Raw genomic sequence first — 22,708 nt, 5'->3', positions numbered from 1 at the left:
CGTTAGGGAGCAATATGTTAAAATAAATGCGGAAACATCCACTCCAGTAAGTGTCAGCAGTGGAGTTCCACAAGGCTCCATTCTCGGACCACTGCTCTTTCTGCTGTTCATAAATGAGTTTACTCTGCTGTGTGTCAAAAGTCCTTGAGCGTCTCATCTTCAACACACTATACAAGTTTTGCCAACACCGCCTACACGAAAACCAATATGGATTCCGAAAAAATAGGTCAGCAGTGGTACAATTGTTGGTCTACCTTGATTCAATTTACCAAAAGTACGATGACCCCACAGTAGACAACCTGACAATTCTGTATCTCGACTTTGCTAAGGCCTTCGATAAAGTACCGCATGACTTGCTTATACTGAAACTCCAGTCCTTTGACATTGGCGGAAAGTTGTTGCAACTCATAAGCTCCTACTTGAGCGACACGATTGGTGCCATGACTATACAGAATTGGTGCTCCGAAAACAAAATGCAACTGAACACCTCTAAATGCAAGCTCCTCAACATAAAAGGCACTTTCACAGCAGCAATAGACAACCTTGAAATTGAACCGACGAATCTTCAACGCGACCTAGGACTATGGATCACCTCAAATCTCACGTGGAACGATAACTGTACCACGAGAACGAAGAAGGGATTAAGTGCACTGTTCCAACTGAAACGAAACCTGTCTACAAACAGCACGCGAAACAGTAAGCTAAATTCTTACGTTGGTTACGTTGTGCCAGTCCTGACCTACTGCTCTCAAGCATGGCAGCCGAACAAGTCGAATCTTGCGAAGTTTGAAAGGGTGCAGGAAATTGCTACCAAGTGGATACTGAATGCAAGTTTTGAATACAAAGATCGACTTCTACAGCTAAAGCTGCTGCCTCTCAGCTTATATGTCGAAATGCACAATCTCCTGCTTCTGATATCATTGGATAGAAACGAATACGACGTTGTTGTTGATCTACCTAGAGTCACCGAAGATAAAACTCGACAGCATACAAGAGGGGAACTGACGATCGGAACGAATCGACTCTACAAAACCGATGAAAACTTCTTCCATCGTACAAAATTATTATACAATATTATTATCAGAGTGTACACCAGCTACGGAAAATATCTCAATAAAGACACCATCTCCAAAATCTACTGGGACTACTTTCTGAGAAAATATGACAAGAGGGACAAATGAACTTGGCGAATTGTTTGCAAATGTGACCACTGCAATAACTGGAAAAAACTAGACTAAACTAAAACTACCTTTGGACTGAACTCATGTGGGTCTAACAAACCGTTGGATTTATTAATGTTTAAATCCTAAAGCCTTTACTACTACTACTACTACTACTACTACTACTACTACTACTACTACTACTACTACTACTACTTAATCATTGATGCCTTGATTAATTGCTCTCAAACGAAGTTTGTAGCAATTATATTAGTCCTGTCAGTTTTTTATGCAATTTTTCGCTTGACCGATTTTTCGTCTGACCCATTTGACTTTCAGCTCTGTTTCAGCTGAAACTGTTTACTTTTCAGAAACTGTTTACTGAGACTTATAGTTATGGTGTGAAGGGCGGTTATTAGAGGTTGAAAACCGCTCCACCGTTAATCCCCCCACTATTGCCCCATCCCCGCGCGCTGTTTACCCTCCACCCCGCTGTTGTCCCACCCCCATCAGCCGTCGGTGTACCCCCCGCCCCCTACCGTTTCTAGCTACTGACGAACAACCGCTCGCTAAAAACACGCAAATTTATACTTTTGCACAATTTTTTTCAAGCTTTTTCAACATCTGACTTTTTTTGATTTTTATTAGAGCTAGGTGTCAATGAAACTCCTCTAGGTTTTAATGAAAGGTTACTGCATAATTTCTTGTGGTAATAGAATGGTTTCAACATTTAAACATTACGAATTTTATCTTTTTTTGACAAAACGTGCGTTTTCAATTTTTTGACATTTATTTTTCCTTATTCAGGTTTTTCCAGACCCAGGGGCCAGAAAACCTCCAAAGGCGTTTGATAATAAGTTGCTGACAAATTTTTATTGGCCATGGGATAGTTTTTCAACTTTATAATGTCACAAATTTTAGCAATTTTTTAAGTTTTTTGAAAATTTTTAGTTTTTTAGATTGTTCAGCCTCAAGAAGCAAGGAGCCTCCTCTAGGGTTTGAAAATAGGTTACTGTATAATTTCTAGATCTAATAGAATGTCTTGCAAGATTTTAACATAACGACTTCTAGCGTTTTTTGGGCAATTTCTCTCATTTTTTTAAAAAGTTTATAGTCATTATTCATGCTTTTTTGAGCCTCAAGGGTCAGGAAACCTCCGTTAGGGCTTGATAATAAGTTACTGGAAAATTTTTGCTGGTCATGGATTATTTTTCATTTTTTTTAATATCACAAGTTTCAGCAATTTTTATAAACCTTATTATAAAACTCTTTTGTAAAAGATTTTAATATCACGAATTCAAGCAATTTTTTAAAACTTTTTTCAAACTCTTTTATAAAAGATTTTAATATCACGATTTCAAGTAATGTTTTACAATATTTGCAATTTATTCATGTCTTCGAATTTTTTCCGGCACCACGGGGCCTGGGACCTCCTCCAAGGTTTGATGATAAGCTGCCGCATAGTTTCTAGAGTTAATAGAATGATGATCAATGTTTTTTATTACTCCGATCTCAGTAATTTTTGGATCAAATTTAAGTTTTTTCTCAAATTTTTGGGAAATTTTTCATGTTCCAAGTGTATGGATCTTTGTGAGCCAGTGAAACTTTTTTATGTTTGAAACAGGTATACTGGATAGTCTCTTGAGACAATGAATAGTTAGAATATTAATGTCTTGAATTTAAGCAAAATTTGTTAAAATTTGGAATTGTTTCCAAAATTTTTAAATATTTTTTATAGTTTTTTGAGCTTAACTACCCTTACTGACCAACGAATCTTTTTATGTCTTGGACATGGGTTACTTGACAGAACTTTTGAGACAAAACATGGCTTTGAACTTTTTTTACTGTGAAATTGAAAACTTGTTTGTAATTTTGCCTTTCTCAGCTTTTTTCTATGATTTATTTACTGACAAGGCTAGAAAACAGAGTCGAATCCCACCATGGAAAATGTTGCTATCTTTTTCTTTCTGTCGGTTAGGGTTTCTCCTTTCTCGTTCACGTTCTATCTCTTTCACTCTCTCTCACTCTCATTCCATCTCTTTCTCTCTCTCTCTCTCTCTCTATCTATCTATCTTTTTGTTGATGCCGCACTTCAGCTGTTATGTGGCGTATTGTCATCATCACTATTTTTAGTACTGTGGGAGAACACTATTTGGCTGGTTGACCATTCTGATATGTCGCAGCAAAAAATTAATCTATAAAAAACCAGAAAAGTGTAACATCTTTTTAACTAATTGAAAACTGGTTTACTCAAAATCAGCTTTTCTGAAATATTAGGTCAGAAAAATTTTTTTATGACAGTAAAAATTTTACTCTACGCCTTCATTTCTAATTTCATCCTAAGTAAAGTCAGTCCTAGAGAACATAGAAAAGGAAAAGTTTTCAATGCCAGATTACTTGAATTGGCAAGCTCTTTAAAAATGGCTAGTATTTTTTTTAATAGCCGCACAGCGATAGCTGGGGCTATTATTGGCCTTCTCTTGGTTTTTACAATTCAAAGAATTTGAATTGTATTGGGGCGCTGTCTTTTCTTAGGATCTGTTCACACATTTTCATGATTTTTGAAGTCAAATTGGACTAGTGATTTTGGTCACGCCGAAACAGGAAATGGAGCGAAAAAGCGAGTGGTTTTGTGGCGTGAATTTTTTTCGCTATAATTTTAAAGTGGAGTGAGAAAACGGTGTTTGAACAAAATTTCGGTTTCTCGGTAGTGGTTTTTTGTTCACATGCGGCAATTTCACTCTGATTTTAACTGTTTTTTCGATTTTTTGGATCGGATTTTTTTCTAAATGGTTTTCCCAATCCATTCATATTCCGTTCTAGGTCTAGTTTTCTGTTTAGTCAATGAAAATTCTTTGAATTGTACGTCAGGACTTGCCCTGCTATGTTTTTTTTATTTCGTCATGATTTTTGTTACGACCATATGACGTCAAAGCCACTTTTTGTTCATTCGTTCATGCAATTTCAACTGAATTTCATGTGTGACGTCATTTTTCGCTCTTAGTGGAGCGAGTTTTTTGTTCATGCGCATGATTAAATTTTTGGTCATACTTGACTTACCTCACTCTCAAAAATGACTTCCTCACTTTGAAATTGACTTTTATTTACTTTAATTCAAAGAGATAAGGTCAAATGCGTGTGTGTCACTCTAAGTGAAGGTTATTTGAGATCAGCTAATAGAGGCAGCAATAACTTATACAGATTTTTAATCAAAATATATAACAGATCAGCCTTCAATGAAAAGACTAATTTTTTTGGTCTGTCTTTTTTACTGTTTTTTAGACTGCCGATCTACGAATCTATTGCGGCTATTTTCTGGCAATCTGCCAGCTATGTTTAATGAATTAAACAAACAATGTTGAAACTATTCACTATGGGCATTGATTAATTTACATTTAGCCCTTAAACCAGTTGATTTTTGATATTTCAGTTCTATATGAATTAGAAGTAGTTATGCCAGAGTTTAATGAGAGAGATGATGACTCGCGACGTGAACATTTCTCCAAACCCAGATATGATGGACCTCCCGATAGAGATTATCATCATTACCACAATCGAGAACGATTTCGTCCTTACGCACCTCGACCTTACGGATGGGGGTATAGAGGCAGCAGACCATACTATCCGAGAGGAGGTAGATTTGGTGGTGGGTTCAGAGGTCGATTTCATGGGGGTGATAGGGGAGGTTACGACCCTAGAAGAAGGTACAACAGAAGTCGGTCGAGATCACCGACAGGTCACAGATATGAAAGGCGTGAACGAGTTATTGATGTGAATGTGGTTCCCAAATACGCCTCCGATACTGGGGGTCCTGATGATCCGTTGATTCTGGACATCCCAGACTTTTTAAGCGAACTCAAAAGACGCTCCGCTGTGCGGCGAAATGCGTTAACTAAAGAGTACGATGTTGATAAATACGAAACTGCGGTTGCTATGTGCAATTCTTCTTTTCCTAGACAGGAGAGAAATGTGCGTGATGTCGTTGACGAGTTTCTCGAACAGTCAAATCCGTGGAAGTTTCCAAGCCTTGACTCGGAGGGTAAAAAGCTTGTCACAATATCTGGTGTGGTCACAGAAAAGGGTGGCGATGGTTCTGAAGCTGGCAACGATTTGAATGTATCAACAGAAAAGGCGAACTCAGACAACGAAGATGAATCACCTCGTAGAAAATTTAACCCTTCTTTGAAACCTTCGAATGATTACTCACAGCATTATGTGGATTCTGATTTGAGACCCCAGAACTTTGTTCACGACAGTGGTTATGATAATCGGTTTAGAGAATACCCTAAGTTGCGGGAGCTTCTTTATTTGAAAGACGATTTGGTCAATTCTACAAACACGCCGCCAATGTACATGAACTGTGACTTCGAGAAATTCAATTTGAAAAAACTGAGATCTGTTTTTGATGTGATCATGATTTCAGCGCCTTTGGTCAATGGATATAGTCCTGAAAGCTCTGATCCAAAATTAAAGCAGTGGACTTTCGACGAATTGTCGCGTTTGGACATTGAGGCAATTTCTTCAAGTCGGGGATTTATTTTCATGTGGTGTGGAACGTCTGAAAACGTTGACGATTGCAGAGAATGTATTCACAGCTGGAATTATCGACGATGTGAAGATATTTGCTGGATTAAAACCAATTCTTTAAATCGAGATACTCCGCGCAGGTTCGAACCTGAAACCCTCTTTCACAGGACAAAAGAGCATTGTCTAGTTGGCATCCGAGGAACTGTAAAGCGTAACCAAGATGGTGATTTCATTCATGCGAATACAGACCTTGACTTGATTCTTTCAGAAGAGCCAGAATTTTTGAGCCACGAAAAACCAGAAGAAATCTTTAAAATTATCCAGCACTTTTGTCTCGGCAGAAGACGTTTGCATTTATTTGGCTCCGACAGAGATATTAGACCAGGCTGGTTGACAATCGGTCCAAATATTACTGGAAATAATTTTGACCCAGTGAAATATGCAAGTTGGTTCTCAAAAGAGCCAGATGGTAAATCAATTCCGGATGGTCATTTGACTGGCTGCAGTGACCGAATTGAAGAAATCAGACCTAAGAGTCCCCCAGTGCATAGACTGGTTGAAAACAGCGACTACAAAGATCCCATTCCAAACACTTTATGATTTCATCTCGATAATGCCTATTTTCTTTTCGTTCCTGAATTTTTTTTCATATAAATTTTAAAAATTGATGTCATCTGTAAGCTAGCACTATTGTGAAGCTATCGGTTGATTGTAACATTTGGCATGCCGGAAGGTGGTAGCTGACAATAAAGTCGGACAATGGCTTTTAGAGGCCATGGAACAAAATTTTGTCATAACTAAAGCAGAATGACAGTTCTGACAATCAATACCATATTTGTGTTCTCACCCTATTTTCCTACTTAATGCGAAATGCGTTAGCAGACAAAGCTCTGGGTATCGAGTCTTTAAATGTGCAGGATCTATTCTGTCCCCCCCCCCCCCCCCCTCCCTCCCTCCCTCCCTCCTAGCTTACTTAGTGGGCTTCTATCTTTTACGCCCCCCCAGACGCACGTGCTAATTTTTTACATAGTAACGTGTTATATAACAATACACAGTTGGTGACGGGGTATAAAAAACACTGGGGCCGAAACAGAATAGATACAACATGCGTGTGAGTGTTGTTTTTTTTCAGATTTGGGTTGTGTTGATCCGTTGCAGTGATTAAGATGTCCCAGAAGAAGTTGACAACAGTGGCCATGCGAGGCATGGGCAAGACAGAGCTCAAAACTGAGTTAGACACTCTTAAAGAGGAGCTGCAACAGCTCCGCACTAGCCAGGTACTCTATTTTTTCCTTTCGTTATTTTCACTTTTGTTCCCCACCCCCTCTCATGGGAAGAACAACATCCTCAGCAGTCTTCTTAACGCTTTGTTTTGTCCGATTGGTTTATCACACCTGGAAAGACTGGTATCACCGGAAAGCTCGTCAAACACAGAATAATTTTCTATGATTATCCCTATTTCAATGCTCTCTTAGTATTGGAGTATTGAAGAAGTGTCTTTTTTTAAATCAATTTTGCAGTGAAATTGAAACAGGAAATGTCATTGCTAAAATTTGGTTTTGCTGCTGAAAAGATCTGAAGAGCTGAGAGAAGAGTGATTATTTAATACCATTGTTTTAGAGCGAAAAATTGAGGTGTGAAAAATTGAGGTGTGAAAAACAAACTTTTTTTTTCACGTGCGGCTTTTTCAATCATTTTTTCGTTGATACTGACCATTTTTGCTAAATAGGTTGATAGCATTTTGTAAAATTGTGGTCAACAACCTGCTTTGCTATATTGCAGGTCTTTAACAATTTTGCGGTTTTTTAAGTAATTTCATGTATTTTTGGCCTTCTATTGTGTGGTTTTTTTTTTACTTTAATTGCTTGTAGGCGTCATTGATTATCAATTAATAACAATTTTGTTGGTCTAAAGCACATTTTTTGTTGAGAAATTCGCTTTTCAAAGTTAAGAAATATTACCGCCGGGTAGCTTGCCTATCTCTGTAGCAATTTAATAATGTTCTCAATTGTTTAAGAAAAATATTTTTGTATTTATATTATCTAAAAGTTTAATTGAGCTTTTGTACCTTTTTATTTTAAATATATTTTTGGCTAATTTCCAACTACAACTATTTTTGACTTTCGGCCTTTTTCCTAATTTTTTGAGCTTTCTAGTGGCCATTAGTTATTTCAAAGGGTGATTGTTTGCAAAAAGGCCTCATAAATTATTCTTGTGAGGCGTTTCCGGCTATGTTTTTTGTAAGATTTGTTCACACATTTTCATGATTTTTGAATTCAGATTAAGGTGATGATTTTGGTCACGCCGAAACAGGAAGTGGGGTGAAAAAGCGAGTGCCAATAAGGCGTGAAATGCTCCAACTCTAATTTTAAAGTAGACTGAGAATACGGTGTTTTAACACAATTAATTTGGCTTGTTATTTTTTGCCATTTGACTTTTTTTACTTTTTTATGTTAATGGTTTTCTCAATAGTTATCCCCTCCATAGTCTATTATTTGTCTGGTTTTAGGTTAAGTCAATTAAAATTTTTGAAAGCTTCTTCTTTGTCTGCGTTGAAAATTCTTCAAATTGTAGGTCAGGACTTGTCCTGCTGTTTTTTTAAATTTGCTTTAACTTTAAAGTTTTTGGTTTTTCATATGTCACGAGTTTCACGCTTGACTCGTGACTTACCACACTCTGTTTCATTTGAAAAGATTCATTTGAGTCAATTGAATCTTTTTTGAAAAGATTCAAAAAGAGTCAATTGTGCTCGTGATTTCTGATTTTTTTGTATTCGGATAGCAAATTTGATTCAGATACCTATTAAAACTTTTATTCTTAGAATCATTTTGTTTTTCAAAAATTTTTTGGAGTTGTTTTTTGGCGTTTCTTACTAGTGTTCTTGTTTTGTTCTGCAAGTTGTATTGTTTTTTTTTTACTTCTTATGACTTGGACTGCAAAAACTTATTCCAAAGACATTGTTTCTTCGAACAAGCATTTTTGGCTTCGTTGGTAATCCAGTTTTGTTTTTTCTTTTTGATGATTTTTTTGGAGTTGTAAGATCCAAAGTTCTATTTATAATTTTCTCAAGATTGCGTATTCCTTCCTCCGCTGTGCATAATCGAAAAAAATTATCTTTTGACAGTTCAACATTTAACTCCAGAGAGTTAGTAAGCTTATTGAGAGCATTCCAGTTTCTCTGTTTTTCTTGTTCATCTTCTATGGTGTTATTTTGATTATCGTTAAGGTCACTTACTCTCAAATAATCGTTAAGGTCACTTACTCCGTAATGTTCTGACACTTTTATTTTTAGCACCTGTTTCACATTCAAAATTTGAGAATAAAACATCTAGAGTTTAGTTGCTTCTGATGCTTGCTCTTGTGTGCTCGTTTTTCTTTGATTTTAGGTATAGGTTTAGTGAGCCCAATTCCCTAAGAAAATTTTCTGTTTTTTTATCATTTTTTGAGAAATCTATATTTAAGTCCCCGCATAAAATGTGATTTTTTGGCCTATGACAGAGATGTTCCAAAAGAAGATTTTGGAATGTTTATCTATCCGTTTGTGGAGCATTGCACACAATCGTCACTTTTGTTGCAGAACAATTGGTTGTTTGAGTAATCTTTCAATCAGGTCTCTGTTAGTGCCAAAAAGGTGGCATTATTTGGTTGGCCTCAAAAGTTGCGATAAGCTCATCGTAGTTTGGACCCAATGATCTTATGTTCTGCAAGAACAGCAGCAGGGCTAAAGCTCCTTTATTACGCGCTCTGATGGCATGGTTTGTTTTTTTGAGAAATTCTTCCTAAAAAATTTTAGTGTTTATATTCACCTAATTACCTTATTTTGTTATTTTTGATCAATCACGAATTATAAATAATTTTAGTGAGTTTTTAAATTTTTCTAAAAACTAAAAGGGTGAGGTTTTCATCTCAATAATTCAAACAATTTGAGGTTTTTTGCAAAATAAACTGGTTGATTTGATCGTTTTCGAATTTTATCGATTTTGGTGATTTTCAAAATATCGCAAAAATCCCAAAGATCTGAAAGGTTTTTTGCAAGAAATTTTGGTTTTTCATTATTTTTCAATTTTTCCAATGATTTCGGTGATCCAACGATTTTTGAAAAATTTCAAAAACCCAGAAATTTTGCTGTTTTTAAAAAATGTTGGTTTTTTGATCGTTTTTTAATTTTTTTACATGAATTCGGTGTGCTTCAAAAAATCTCAAGAACCAAAGATTGAGATTTTTGCCAAATTATTGGGTTTTATCATTTTTGAATTTTTTCCATGATGTTCAAATCCCAAAATTTTTAAATTTTTGCGTAAAATTTCGGTTTTTTATCATTAGTTTTTCCCCAAAAATGAACTTATTAGTTCTAAAAATCTGAATAGCTCTGTAGAAGTTTAGTATCAAATTGAGCCGAACATGAAATTTTTTTATTAGTTGGACCCAAAATTTTTCTCAACTTGAAGTTTTTATCTTGTTAACAGCGCTCGCAGTTTTTTTAAGACATTCAACATTATGTACATAGTAATGACGTTTTTACTGCATACAATTGTGGGGTTAAAACTGTTCATACAGAAAATTATCACGGAAGAAGTTTTTTTTGCTCGGGCGATAGTTTTTCAAGGATCTCCTTTGCTTTATCGGCCTCACTTTTGTTGAGAGGAAGTTTTTTTTGAATGGATTGCCTGAAGGAAGTGGTTTTTTGGCAGGTTCTTATTGACCGGGTTGTTCAAGTTGTTCACTTCGTCAGCATTTTTTACCGGTATCATTATTTTGGTTACACCATTTTGATCTTTAGGATCTAAACATAGCACCGATACAACGCACTTATTAGTTTGAAGTAATATAGTTTTTCTCTTTAGTTTTTTATCATGTTTTCAATGGCTGGCAGTCTCTTATTTAAATAGATTTGCTTGTTTTTGATAGGGTTTTTCGGGTAAAAATTTTTCTTAGGGCCTGGCTTGACGTTTTCTTTGCCTATATGCTGTCTCTTTTTCTCGGAAAGAAATAAACGTTACGATCACAGGGGGGATCAAGTTGTCTGGTAGATTTCTTCGGGGGGGGGGGGGATAATACATGAAACGCTTTGAGGTTTTCCTCTTTCAGGCCCAGCTTTAGATACTCATAAAAAGTTTTCAAATTCATGAAAAGTTTCTCGGAATCTCTTGAGTTGAAGTGCGGGTTTTTTTACAAGAGAATCTTTGCTGCTGTACTTTTGCTCTCGCAGTCTGTCATTTATGTCGTTGTTCAAATTGAAAACTTGATCAAACATTTCGTTGTCCTCAATTTGTTTTTCTGCATCTTACGGCCGATTCCATTAGTGCCTTCTTGGTTGCTTCGTCTTAGACAGCGTCAGTGATGTCTTGTAGTTCGGGATCCGGGTCAACATCACATTGGTTTTCCTCATAGTCACTCAAAGTTTCCATGATAAGTAAAAGAAAAAGCAGTTGTCAAAGTTTTCAATAACCTGTAAATTTTCTCTATGTTTAAGTGTAGCATTGCTTAAGAAGAATTCTCAAGGTTAAAATTGAGTTTGCGCTGTAGAGAGTTAAAGTTTTACGCACGTTTTTGGAACTGCATAACAGCAACGATCTATCTGTTCTGTTATGTATCTGTTCTAGATAAGATACTTGTCTTGGAAAACCGAAAATTTCAGACTACGCTCAAAATGTGCATCCAATATTTGGTCGAACTCATTGCAGAGTTCTTTTCCTTCCTCCCTTCAGTTTTCCTTTCTCCCTTTTTTATACCTGGTTGATGATTCTATTAGCCGCGCGGGTAATTCCCTGTCCTCGGGAATTACCGAGGACAGGGAATTTTCTTCGGTTAATTCCCTGTCCTCCGTGAATAAAGTTCATTTCCAGTTATTTGATTGTACCCAATGGGAATATTACATTACTGAGAAATAATTCCAGCTCCGTAGCGTATCGTTGTTTTTGTGACGCAGTGGTAATTTTGCCAAATGATGGTCATTTAGCTCTAATAAATAGCAAAACAATATTGCAATCCATCTAAAAAACAGCACTATTTTAGTTTTTTTAGTGATTTTAGTTGGTCATAGGTTGAGACAATTGTAACTGTTAGCTGCCTTTTCAGATTGGTTGGTGAGTTATCTCAATCGGAAGACTATGCTTTTATGGTTCATTTTTAGACCAAAATTTTTAATTAACCAAAGTTTTTAATTAACCAAAATTTTTAATCAGGCCAAAGCCATTAGTCCAACCTGAACAAACTGACCGTTTGTAATACAGCGTTTAGAAGCACTAAAGAATTATTGTTATCCAGCAAATGCCACAGATGGAATGCCATAGATTTCTTTCTGTTATGCAGCTTTTTGTCTTCTCAGATGATTGACTTTATTGTGAAAACATGCTAATGATTGTAACATACAGGTCAACATTTTTCAGCTGTTCTTGTGGTAAAAACGAGAGAAAACCTTCATTTTCTTGAAGTGATGCGATTCAACTATCTATTTTTACTGATGCAGGAGCGGACATAGTGTACATAATATTTCTAACAGAAGCTCTCTATGGCTAACGGGGTTTCAGTTTGTTATACTTAATAGAATTGCGGTCTGATTGAAATTTTGGATCAAGTTGGTGGAAGTTTAATTATTTTCAACGCTGTCGTGTTACTCCGAAATGGAAAAGATACCAACTTTGAAATCCATTGCTCTCATTCATTTAGTACTCAGATCAGTCAAATCAAAACTGCATTGAAATTGGTTTTGTCTTTGAAATTTTAGCAGTGTTCTATAATAAGATTTGATACCACCATTTTATACCACTTTGATGTTATGCCCCTTCCAAGGCTAGATTGAGGAACAATTTTCCACTGCCTGTCGCTTGAGAGAAATTAATTTTCCCTACATTAGTCAGTTTTGTTTAATTTTTTGTTCTTAAGTGATCTATGGACTTGAATGTTTGTTTATGAAGGTAAATTATAACAAGGAGACGCGCTAATGTGCGATTGCACATAAGGTTTTGACCCCGCTCATCCACAATTTTGGCATAATTGTCTGCCAAATGAGGAACAGATAGAAAAGCCCAAAAATTCAAGTATTTTTCAAAAAAATTTGGTGTATGAGCGAAAAGATAGCCTCCAAAGCAAATAACTCAGTGGTGGAGTAAAAAATGGTGCCTTAGGTTGATGAGATGTGCCAATATTAAGAAAGCGGGTCAAGACGAACACCAAAATTAAACAACAACAACAAGAATTAATTACATCAAAAACTTCATGTCCGTTTTAAAAAACAAAACTTAAAAACAAAGTCAAGATAGCGTCAGATAAAACTGAAACTAAACAAAATAACTTGTACTTCACCAGAAAATATATGGCACTAGTCCATAATAAGGCTTGGTTACAATTAGACAATAAAGAACAAAAACAGTAAAGTTGATAAATTCGCTTATTTTTTAAAAACAATTAATTTCAAAGTAATCAAAACCATTAGAAATCAACTAAAATATCCTATAGGTGTACGATTACCAATGCTTCGATAGAAGGAATTAAGAACTTTCGGTTTTCTTTTTTTTATGCATTTACAAGAAGAACAACAAATAGACAACAAACAAAAAATCAATTAAAACTTGGCACAAAACGCTTTCGAAGCCGTAAAGCCATACTTTGGTCCTCAGTATTTTCTCCGAACACCGAAATTGTGACCTCTCATTAATGAAACTATGTAACAAGTAGACAAAAATGGAAAAAATGCAAAATTAAGTAATACTTTATTTTTTTGCGAAAAAAACTATTTCCAAAGACATGAAAGCCATTAATTACAATATGAAATAATTGAATAGATTCGTATGTTCTTCCAAAGGATGCCCTTGAGAATTGCAATTATCCAGAATAGTTCTTCGTCTACAAAAAGAACGTCAAACATGACAAAAACCAATAATTAATTTTCTTTTTTTCCGTGTCGAAGCCAGTAAAGTCATAACGAATTCTTTAAAAAACATTAGATTGCGTGACACCAATCACTTTTGACATCTCATATTTGGCCTATAATTAACGAGACTAGCTAACAAACACAATAAACGGAACAAAATTGTGAAGTTAAAGTGTTTTTTTTGGAAAAAAATTGTTTTCAGAGTCATGAAAGCCTTCAGCTATCTACAAATATCAGAATATCGACTAATCTATTTTTCCTTGAGAAGCCAATGAAACCTGGTCAGTGCTCAGGAAGTTTCATACGACTAAAAGACAAAGTAAAAACTTAGTTAAAGACAAAATTTTAAAAACTCAATTAGATATTTCGAGAAAATAGTGTCGAAGCCGTTAAAAAAATAATCTATATCCTTAGGCATTTTAATTTTAATATTATCAATTGTGCACTTTTTTGAACGCCAATAATGTGATATATGAACTGTAAATAATGTGATAATGTGACAAAACTCGAAAACGTGAAAAATGGGCAAATGCCTAAATATTTAAAAAAAAATGAAATTAGTGTCAAAGCGAGAAAACCATAACTTAAGGCGTAAAACCGCAATCAAGATTGAATTTGAATTCAGTAGAAATAAAGATTAAATTTGCATTCTTTCATTGCTGACAATAAGCTACAAGTTTACCAAATTAAGAGAAAAATGGAGGCAAAGTTCAATAAGCAATTATTTATTTTAAAATCAAATACTTTCAAAGTCAAAACGACCATAAGCTCTCAAGTAATAAACTAGATACAATATTGTGAAGCTAATTAGGAAGCCAGTTGAACCTATCTTATGTGAGCTTCGGTTGAAAATGTTCTGTTATTTAATATAAAAAAGATCAAGTTTTTTTTATAAAAAAGACCGACTGATTACAATCCGAATTCTTTTTGGATTATACCGGTCCAATATTGGTCCAAAACTAGCCATGCTAATGCTGTTTGTCCAATAAAAACACTTAATTATTTGAATGTTATAGATATAGATTTTTTGTTAGTTTTAATCAAAATTAAATGCTGCGTTTTTGATAATCAACAAATAAAGTTAGCAAAAAACGGCAAAGTTTTAATTACAGAGCAGTCTGAACAGAATTTGAAGTATAAATAGCCCCTTTTTGAGTCTACAAAGATTGTGATAGTATTGTTTGTTTGTGTGCTTCCTGTAAATTTAATCAAAGTGTACTAACGAAGCTTATTTCGTGCTGTTTTTGATGAAAAAGTCTTAATTTTGAAATATTTAGCTAGAATTTTTGACAAAAAATTTAATAAAAATAGCCGACAAAATTTTCTGTCTTTACAAATAAAGTCAACAACACTTTCTTCAAGAAAAATTTAACAAATTTTAATAAAATTGGCGAAGTTTTAGTCAATAAATCCGGAAAACGTGGATAAAATCAACGGAATTCACTCTATTTTCTGAAAACTTTAAACCTCGATAACTCCCTGTAAAAAACGAAAATGAAAAAAAAATCTCTTTAATTCTTTAATTTCATATTCGACGCTGGACAAGCTTTCTAATGATACCAGTCTCAACTCTACGATGAATATATCGATCGGCCGAAATTGTCTGAACCCCCCCCCCCCCCCCCCCCCCTCAAGAGGGTTCGGAACAAATATCAGAAAGAGCAAAGAAAAAAAAGATACTTGCAGCAAATTGTGCATATTGATAAATCATGCCTTTTTGCATCAATGTATTTTTGGAATGTAATAAGGATCATCTAATGTTTAAATCGTGCAAAAGTGCACTTTCAATTTTGCAGTTCATAATCAATCTTGTTTTGCGCGCGTTTTTAAAATTTGTTATGGAAGTTACAATAACAGTCGGTATGCAAATCATCTGTTGAAATGACCAGATTTTCCTTGTGTGGTCATTTGAATAAAAAACTCGAAAATAACTACCTCCGATTATATTTCCGTTATGCCCCCCGTCCCCCAGCGCTTAGTGGGTGCATATTACTTGCACCCCCGATGCACGTGCTATATTTTGACATTGGATTTACTATGTAATGACACGTGCTCTGTAACTGGGGTGAATAACGTACGGGGGGGTACAAACAGAAAAGATTTTTTGATTCATTGGTGAAAGCCGGTTAAAGTTTGAGGTTGTTTAACGACTGATTACAGTTAATATCTTGAGTTTTCATCTGAAACGGGTACAGAGGTCATTTTAGGAAAACAAATGCAAGAGATCCTTCAAAAAAACTTCCCATCCAAAATATTTTGGTAAAACCAGTTTAAAATTAGAATTCATTAAGCTATTGCTTACAATTTACCCGGAGAAGTGTTGCAGGTTACTGGAGGCGTGCAAAGCAAGTTGGCGAAAATCAAAACTGTGCGCAAGTCCATCGCTAGAATTTTGACAGTTATGACGGACAAACAGAAGCGAGCAGTTGCACAACAATATGCGAACAAGAAGCTTATTCCTCTTGACTTGAGACCGAAACTCACGAGGGCAAAGAGGAGGGCGCTGAATAAGAAGGAACTGCAAATCAAGACGAAGAAACAGATGAAGAAGGAGAAGCATATGCCTCGACTCACCTACGTCTACAAACCATGAGAACGAGCTGTGACCGTCCACAAGATGAAAGCCAAGACTTTGCTGTTTTTTGCTGATGTGTAATTCCATTCTTGAGTATTTGAGGATGTGTTGGCAATACAGTCTTGTTCACTCTTGTCTTAAGTTGTTGAGGTGTCAAACTGAATAGTGATAAGAGCAGTCAACATGAATGAACGAGGGGGGGGGGGGGTTACATTAACTAACAACCTGGATCTGAACGAACACGTGATAGTCTAGACATGAAACCACGAAAATCTGGCGAGCGCACGAAAATTCCTAGGTGACAATAGGCTGGGGCGATTGGGATATGTATTTACAATTGTTTTCCACTCGCACGTCTTTAAAAAAATTTTGCTTGACCGTTTTTTGTGCTTTTGTTCTAGATCAATCTTTGACTTTTTGAGTTGTTTTTTTTTCACGCTTGAGTTCTTTTTTGTGATCTAAGTTGCTCTCTTTCTGAAATGAAGTTTTGCTACTATAAAATCGATTGTGAGCAAATAAGACTCAAAGCCATTGTAGCTTATTGGTTAAGATGTTACACCGGCATCTTGGCCCGGTGTTCGAACTGTGGGGTATGCTGTTTTTTGCACCCATAAAAAATTTCTAGAGGCCCCCTAGTTAGATTGCCCCACCTGTCGTTCGAGAGGAATTCAATCGACGTTTGTCGTTTTGTGTTTCTGGTGCTGCACCACTAACTCGAGATTTGACATGAGTTGATAACGTGATGATCTTATGTCAGGTGATAACCTCTATTAACTTAAGAATTGGTAACTCGTCACATTAAGATGTAGAACGATCTGTTGCTGCTAATAAGTTTTCTGCTTGAATAGTTTTCTGTGCATGGGTTGCTGACAAAGACTTCGTCTTCTTTTAAGAAAAGGGCATTGCTTGAGACTGCTTTTCAAAAACTTGATAGATTCACGGGAGCTTCTTAAGAATTGTTGCGGTTTTTCTGGCTTTTTTTCAGATCATCGATTTTTCCAAATAATCCTGCTATAGAATTAAGTTCAGCTGTGTTGTGGTATTAAGTTTAGCTGTTTATTTAAGTAATAGTGTCAAATAATTGGACTCAACACAAAAACCAATTATAGAAGCTGGGCTTTTTTGTTTTCCACTCCAATCAAATTATGGATTTGAAAAAATATTGTGAAACAATGCTGACGGAAAGTATCTCAACTTGTTACCTTCAAGTTTTGGTAATTTTTTGCAGTTAATTTGATTCGATTTCTTTTGATGGCAAAATTTACAGTAATAGACAAACTCGAACTGGAAAACTATTATTGCGTTTTCATGAAATTTTGTTACTGCGAGGAAAATTAACAAAAATCGTACTCAGGTTTCGGCAAACTCGTCAAAGACAGCCTGCAATGACAGCCTCCTAAATTTAATTTGGATGATCCTTTAGATTCAAAACTCAAAGTTTTAAGTGCTTTGAATTGCTTCAAGGGACGATTTCAGCTTTAAAGTTGTCTACGAATTAGTATCTGTAGAAGTTTACTAATGCAAAGGTAATTAAATGAACTTCAGATAAAAAAAAATTTTACACAAAACTTTCTTGTTGAAAATTTGCAAAAGTATTGGTTAACTTTTCAGATCGTTTTTCTAAATTAAAGAGAAAAACTTTAATAGAAAAAATTCAAATTTTAAAACAGATTTTGAACTTGTCCATTGAAAGCCTCGTTTTCAGTTGATTGATAGTCTCCTATTATTCTACAATTGCAAATGTTTTTGTCTTCACACCTGGATTTGATTGATCAAACAGATTAAATCAAGAGAACAGATATTTTTCAAAGTTTTTTGCGTTTTGTTTCTCCAAAATTAAAGCTTTTTGAAAAAATATGCCAGTTAGAGAATGCATATAAATCTATTAAAGAGAGCTTTGGGAAAAAATATCTGCTGCTGATTCAGAATATCTCATTTACTGCAAGATTTAATTGTCCCCTTAATTAAACTTGTTGTGTTCATATTTTACTTATAGTATATACAATATTAACCAGTGTATCGTTTCATTGGCTATTGTCAGTGCTTCACATAGCTATTGCCAGTTCTTCCTCGCCCTTTTTTGTAAGTGATATTTTGGCGATGACGAAAAGCACATTTTGACAAGATTTGATTTTGAAAAAATATCACTTTAATACTGACTGTTGTTTTTATTAATTGTGTCCACTTAAATTTGCCAGCTTTTTCTGTCATTTCACTAACAAAATTATATCTGCTCGGTCGAATACTTTTGGGGAGTGTTTTTGTAAAATTTTTACCTAAAATACCAGAAAGCATTTCTCCGAATGAGATAAATTGATCATTGAAAGTTCGAAGGACAATGTGACTATTAGAAAATCTTTGCAATAGTTTAATCTTTCTTGGTTTAATCTAGTTTAATTTTTCTTGGTTTCTAATTGCATCTTAACATCTTAACAAAAATCTATCGCTTAGATTATTGCATTGGAAAAACCCCATTTTAGGAAATAAAAATCGAAGAGATGTCAAATGTTTTAGATACATGACGTGAATTTAAGTACTCATTATTTACATTAATGGCTGGTCAACTTTCTTCATAATAGTGTTTTTTTCTTTCTTAATGTTTTCTCGTCAATAAAATGTACTCCTTTGAACCAAACTTTCAAGTGTCTCTTCGTACTATTAATTTTTTTCGGTTTTAAAAGCTACCTCATTTTTTATAAAAAGCTCATGCGTGTCTTGATTTCCCGGTTGCTATTAACTTTAATTTGATCAACTGGCTATGAACTCAAAAAGTTCAAATAAACACCTATGCGTTCACATTTTTCGTCAACAAAGATGGCACTACAACACAGTCTCGTAATTATTGATCTTTAGATTTTTCAACCAGATCAGCCTTTAAACTAGAAACAAAATTCAGAATTGATAAAACGATGCTTTAACAAAAATTCGGTTTCTCGCGCGGGGGGGGGGCTTTTGTTTTTCATCGGATTTTTCAAATCAATTCAAAGTCCAATCTTGGGACAGTTATTTCTTTAGAGAATCCAGAGTACGATTTCAGCGGTCACTAAAACTTTGAGGCAGAGAGCTTAGTTTGGAAGACTGGACTTAGACTTAAAGAGGTAAAAGTCAAATTTTTTGCCCTAACTTTATTATCCTAATTTAGAAAACTAAGTTTAGGGCAAAAACATTAGTCATAGTTAGAAATCAAATTTTTGAGGCATGAATCCAATCAGTGTAAATAATCGGCTGCTGCGCCATCGAAGACGGAGACATTAGGTTTATTTCAACTCCTGTATATTTTTAAGAAAACTTTTCCACTAATCTGCAAAATTGTACTCTTTAAGTTCAAGTTCAAATGATATTCAACACTTTCGAACCTTTGGTTCTCTAAATACGTTAGAACAAAATCTTAGTCCCAATCGGGGGTCGTGTCCAGCACTCGGAAGCAAGCGCCTTCGTGTCAGGGCACTAAGTCCTTCTGGTGACAAAGATTTTGTTATGACCTATACTTAGTTAATCAAAATTTTTTGACTTGCAGGTCCGGACCTCTGCTGTTTTTTTCTTTATATTTTGATGCCTTCAGTCGACGGTCCGACTTTACTTTAACCAATTAATCACAAAGGTTGGTTAATTTGGCTGAAAACACATACTTGATTTTTGAGTCAATTCGCAGCACCGCCGTGAGCAATACCGTGACCATTATAATACTAACAATGATTCCCATTATCCGTAAAAGCACTATTACATCACATTTCCGATGAGTACTATCAGCAAAACCGAAAATTACATGACTGCTATGTCAACTGCTGACTGCTATGTCAACTGCCCTATGATACGGGCTATTACGTCGAATATCAGGTTGTACTACGGGACAGTTGGCATAATGTTTATATTGTCAATGAGCAGTTTTGTTCGTAAAACAGCTGGCTACATTATTGCAATAAGCAAAAAACGAGCACACTTGTAAAAATAAGCACTGTTGTTTTGGACACTACTTTGATTAACTATTGGAAATTTGACTAATGCCAAGTTCAGGTCCCAGACCGAAAGCCAGACCCAGATAAGCGCACGGGGTGTCGTGAGTTCGAATTTTTATAGTCTGGAAACAAAGAAAAACGCACAAAATTCTGGACATAAACGCACAAATGGTCTGATGAACGCACGAAAGTGGTGAACGCAAAAAGTCTGGACGCGCATGAAAGTCTGGACATAGACACTTTCGGTCTGGGACCTCAACTTGGGCTGCTTTCGACACACGTTATTGATGGTTTCACTCGGTCTTTTGCCTCATCTCAATTAATTAATTAATGGATAGGGCCAAAATCGGGAGTCTAATATACACAAAAATTTTAGGTAAGTGTTTGTTAGACCACTGTTTCTTGACATGTTCAGTTATTAGAAAATTGAAGACGACGGCTAGGTGAAACAATTAAAAACGCTTGTTGAAAGCAGTATTCTAATTTGTACTAGTCAGTCAAAAGCAACAAAAGTAGAAAGCAACAAAGCTTTTTTATCAAGTGTAGCTGTTTTTGTATGCGTTGAAACAGCTGTTAAAATTAAGCAAAAAAATAGGTAGGAAGAAAAATCTTGAGGTTAGTGCTCAACTTAGTCAATTAGATTATATTTAAGTCATGAAAAACAAAGGAGAAAGGCTTTAATAACTTTACTGCTCAATCGCCCAAGTTTTTTGCCTTATTCAGTAGCGTCCTTTAGTGTGTTTTTTGCGAGCTATTTTGCACTACCAAAATCTGACTTGTCTCTTTGTCAAGTGCCTCATTTGTTTACCCTGTTGATTCTCTACCCATATGCTAGAACATACATTTTATCGGCCCGAGTGACTTACTGCCCTGAGTTGAGGATGATTGCTCCCGAATACTTGGTACGAATCCCCGGGAGAAAAAAATTATGGTGTAACTTATTCTGAGAAGCTTGGGGTAAAAATACAGCAAGTTGTGTCAAGAGTTTGCAAATTGAGGAAAATTAGATACCCGTTTTTGTATACGAGTGTTATAAAAGTGGTGTCTGTTCAACTAGCACCTCAGTCGACAAATTGCGCGATCAAAATTTCCTAATCTATATCAAAATTTCTAGGGTAATCTCCCTATTTCCAACAACTATTTCTTCATTTCTTATTTTAAAAACAATGAATGCTAATGTAGTTAAGGCCACAAAATTAACAAAAGGGCCAAAAAATTAGCAAGTTCATATAGCACGTACTGTTTCACGTGCGTGCTTTGGGGTCTCTAAGCAATTTACATCATAAATCTTAGTCACATTGGGCTTGGCATTAACCTTCGTGTCAGGACACTCATTCCCTCGGGCGTCAAAGTTCATACTCTTACTCATACTTAATACTTCTCTATAAGTCAAAACGCAATTAAAAATTAGCAAGTTGATCCGACACATCAAAAAGCACAAGCCATTTGAGCAATTAGACCTCAAAAAGTTGATGTTCATCGAAAAGCAAAGTCAGGAAACGAAGCAACATTAAATATGGCGATATTAAATTTTTGAAGGAACGATTAATAATTCATTCATTTAGTTTCGAAAATTGAATTCTTACTTCAAAAAAACTAGGGCGCCAACTTATTTCTGGTGTTCAGTATAAATTGTAGAAACCACTCCCTGCGAATAATGAATTTAAATGATTTACATAGATTAAAATTGCTGCGTGACATTTATTAACAGATTCCGGTTTTAACAAGCCAAGCAAAACCATCTTTTTCAAAATGCCTTTTGCCGCACTACCGCACATTCGTCTATCGTTTTTTGATAAGCATTGAATTAATTACAATATTTTTCAAGCATTGTATAAATCACAAATTGGTTATTTTTTTGTAGCTTAGCACTTTAAAAAATGCGCATATAATAATTACAGGAAAAATGAACTGAAACGAGTAGCTTCTGCAAATTTTCATTTTCGAAATATCGGGCGTAAACTTAAGAACATGAAATATAAAAACATGCATAATAAAAAATGGTTTTCAAAAACTTGAAGCATCATAGTCTAATTGACGACGATTTTGTACACGGCTCAACAAGTACTCTAAAGGGTCTGTCTGTGTATTACACTTACAAGTTTGTGAATTATGCTCGCAATATTTTGTTAGTTTTTTTTCCAATCAAAGGATTCTCGCTCTAGTTATTCATGCAAACTTACAAATATTATTTCAAATTTTACTCGTTTGAATTACACTTACGTTTTCTCGCTGCTGAAGTCGTTATTTCTCTCAAAGTCGCGAACGTAAGCGCATTTCACAAAGGTAATTAAGAACACATGTAGAAACATAGCATGTGATCTTTACTTACAATACAGTACAAATTTCCACGAATTCGTGCTGCTGGCGTTGTTTTCAAGCAGACTATTATGAGGCCTTTCTTGTTATCGACCAGAGTCTGTTACCAATTGTGGCTTTTTTAGCATTATACCTAAGAACCAAAAACGGTTCCATACATGCAACACAAAGATATCCTACATTATTTTGCTGTGTTTGTGAAGAATTCTTATATATTTTGTTCTTATATAGTGTTCAAAAACATTATGAAATTGTTGCATTCGTTGGGGAACTATTTAAAATACTCTTGGCTTTTTGT

General features: G+C 35.2%; 3 protein-coding genes across 3 annotated transcripts; all 3 read left to right on the top strand.

Annotated features, from left to right (window-relative positions):
- The first annotated feature begins 113 nt into the window (after positions 1-113).
- On the top strand, positions 114-1,181 carry LOC142341370 (uncharacterized). Its single transcript, XM_075392298.1, has one exon. The coding sequence runs from the start codon at positions 114-116 to the stop codon at positions 1,179-1,181; it is 1,068 nt and encodes a 355-aa protein (XP_075248413.1).
- A 3,254-nt stretch (positions 1,182-4,435) lies between these two features.
- On the top strand, positions 4,436-6,371 carry LOC142341128 (N(6)-adenosine-methyltransferase non-catalytic subunit METTL14-like). Its single transcript, XM_075392019.1, has one exon. It carries the CDS (start codon positions 4,614-4,616, stop codon positions 6,285-6,287), a length of 1,674 nt encoding a protein of 557 aa, XP_075248134.1. The 5' UTR covers positions 4,436-4,613; the 3' UTR covers positions 6,288-6,371.
- Positions 6,372-6,793: 422 nt separating this feature from the next.
- On the top strand, positions 6,794-16,270 carry LOC142341127 (uncharacterized). The gene is made up of 2 exons (XM_075392018.1): positions 6,794-6,964; positions 15,887-16,270. The coding sequence occupies exons 1-2, from the start codon at positions 6,854-6,856 to the stop codon at positions 16,151-16,153; spliced, it is 378 nt and encodes a 125-aa protein (XP_075248133.1). The 5' UTR covers positions 6,794-6,853; the 3' UTR covers positions 16,154-16,270.
- The last annotated feature ends 6,438 nt before the right edge of the window (positions 16,271-22,708 follow it).

This window comes from Convolutriloba macropyga, chromosome 6 (genome assembly GCF_964194025.1).
Source record: "Convolutriloba macropyga chromosome 6, txConMacr16.3, whole genome shotgun sequence".
Classification (NCBI taxonomy): Eukaryota; Metazoa; Xenacoelomorpha; order Acoela; family Convolutidae; genus Convolutriloba; species Convolutriloba macropyga.
Note: the sequence above shows the minus strand (reverse complement) of the source record. Positions and strands in the feature narration are given on the sequence as shown.

What these genes read in the sequence shown, in the direction of transcription:
- LOC142341128 (XM_075392019.1), top strand. Translation starts at nt 4,614, where the DNA reads ATGCCAGAGTTTAATGAGAGAGATGATGACTCGCGACGTGAACATTTC.
- LOC142341370 (XM_075392298.1), top strand. Translation starts at nt 114, where the DNA reads ATGAGTTTACTCTGCTGTGTGTCAAAAGTCCTTGAGCGTCTCATCTTC.
- LOC142341127 (XM_075392018.1), top strand. Translation starts at nt 6,854, where the DNA reads ATGTCCCAGAAGAAGTTGACAACAGTGGCCATGCGAGGCATGGGCAAG. An exon ending in AACAGCTCCGCACTAGCCAG is followed by an intron (nt 6,965 to 15,886) that starts GTACTCTATTTT and finishes GAAGTGTTGCAG; the next exon opens with GTTACTGGAGGCGTGCAAAG.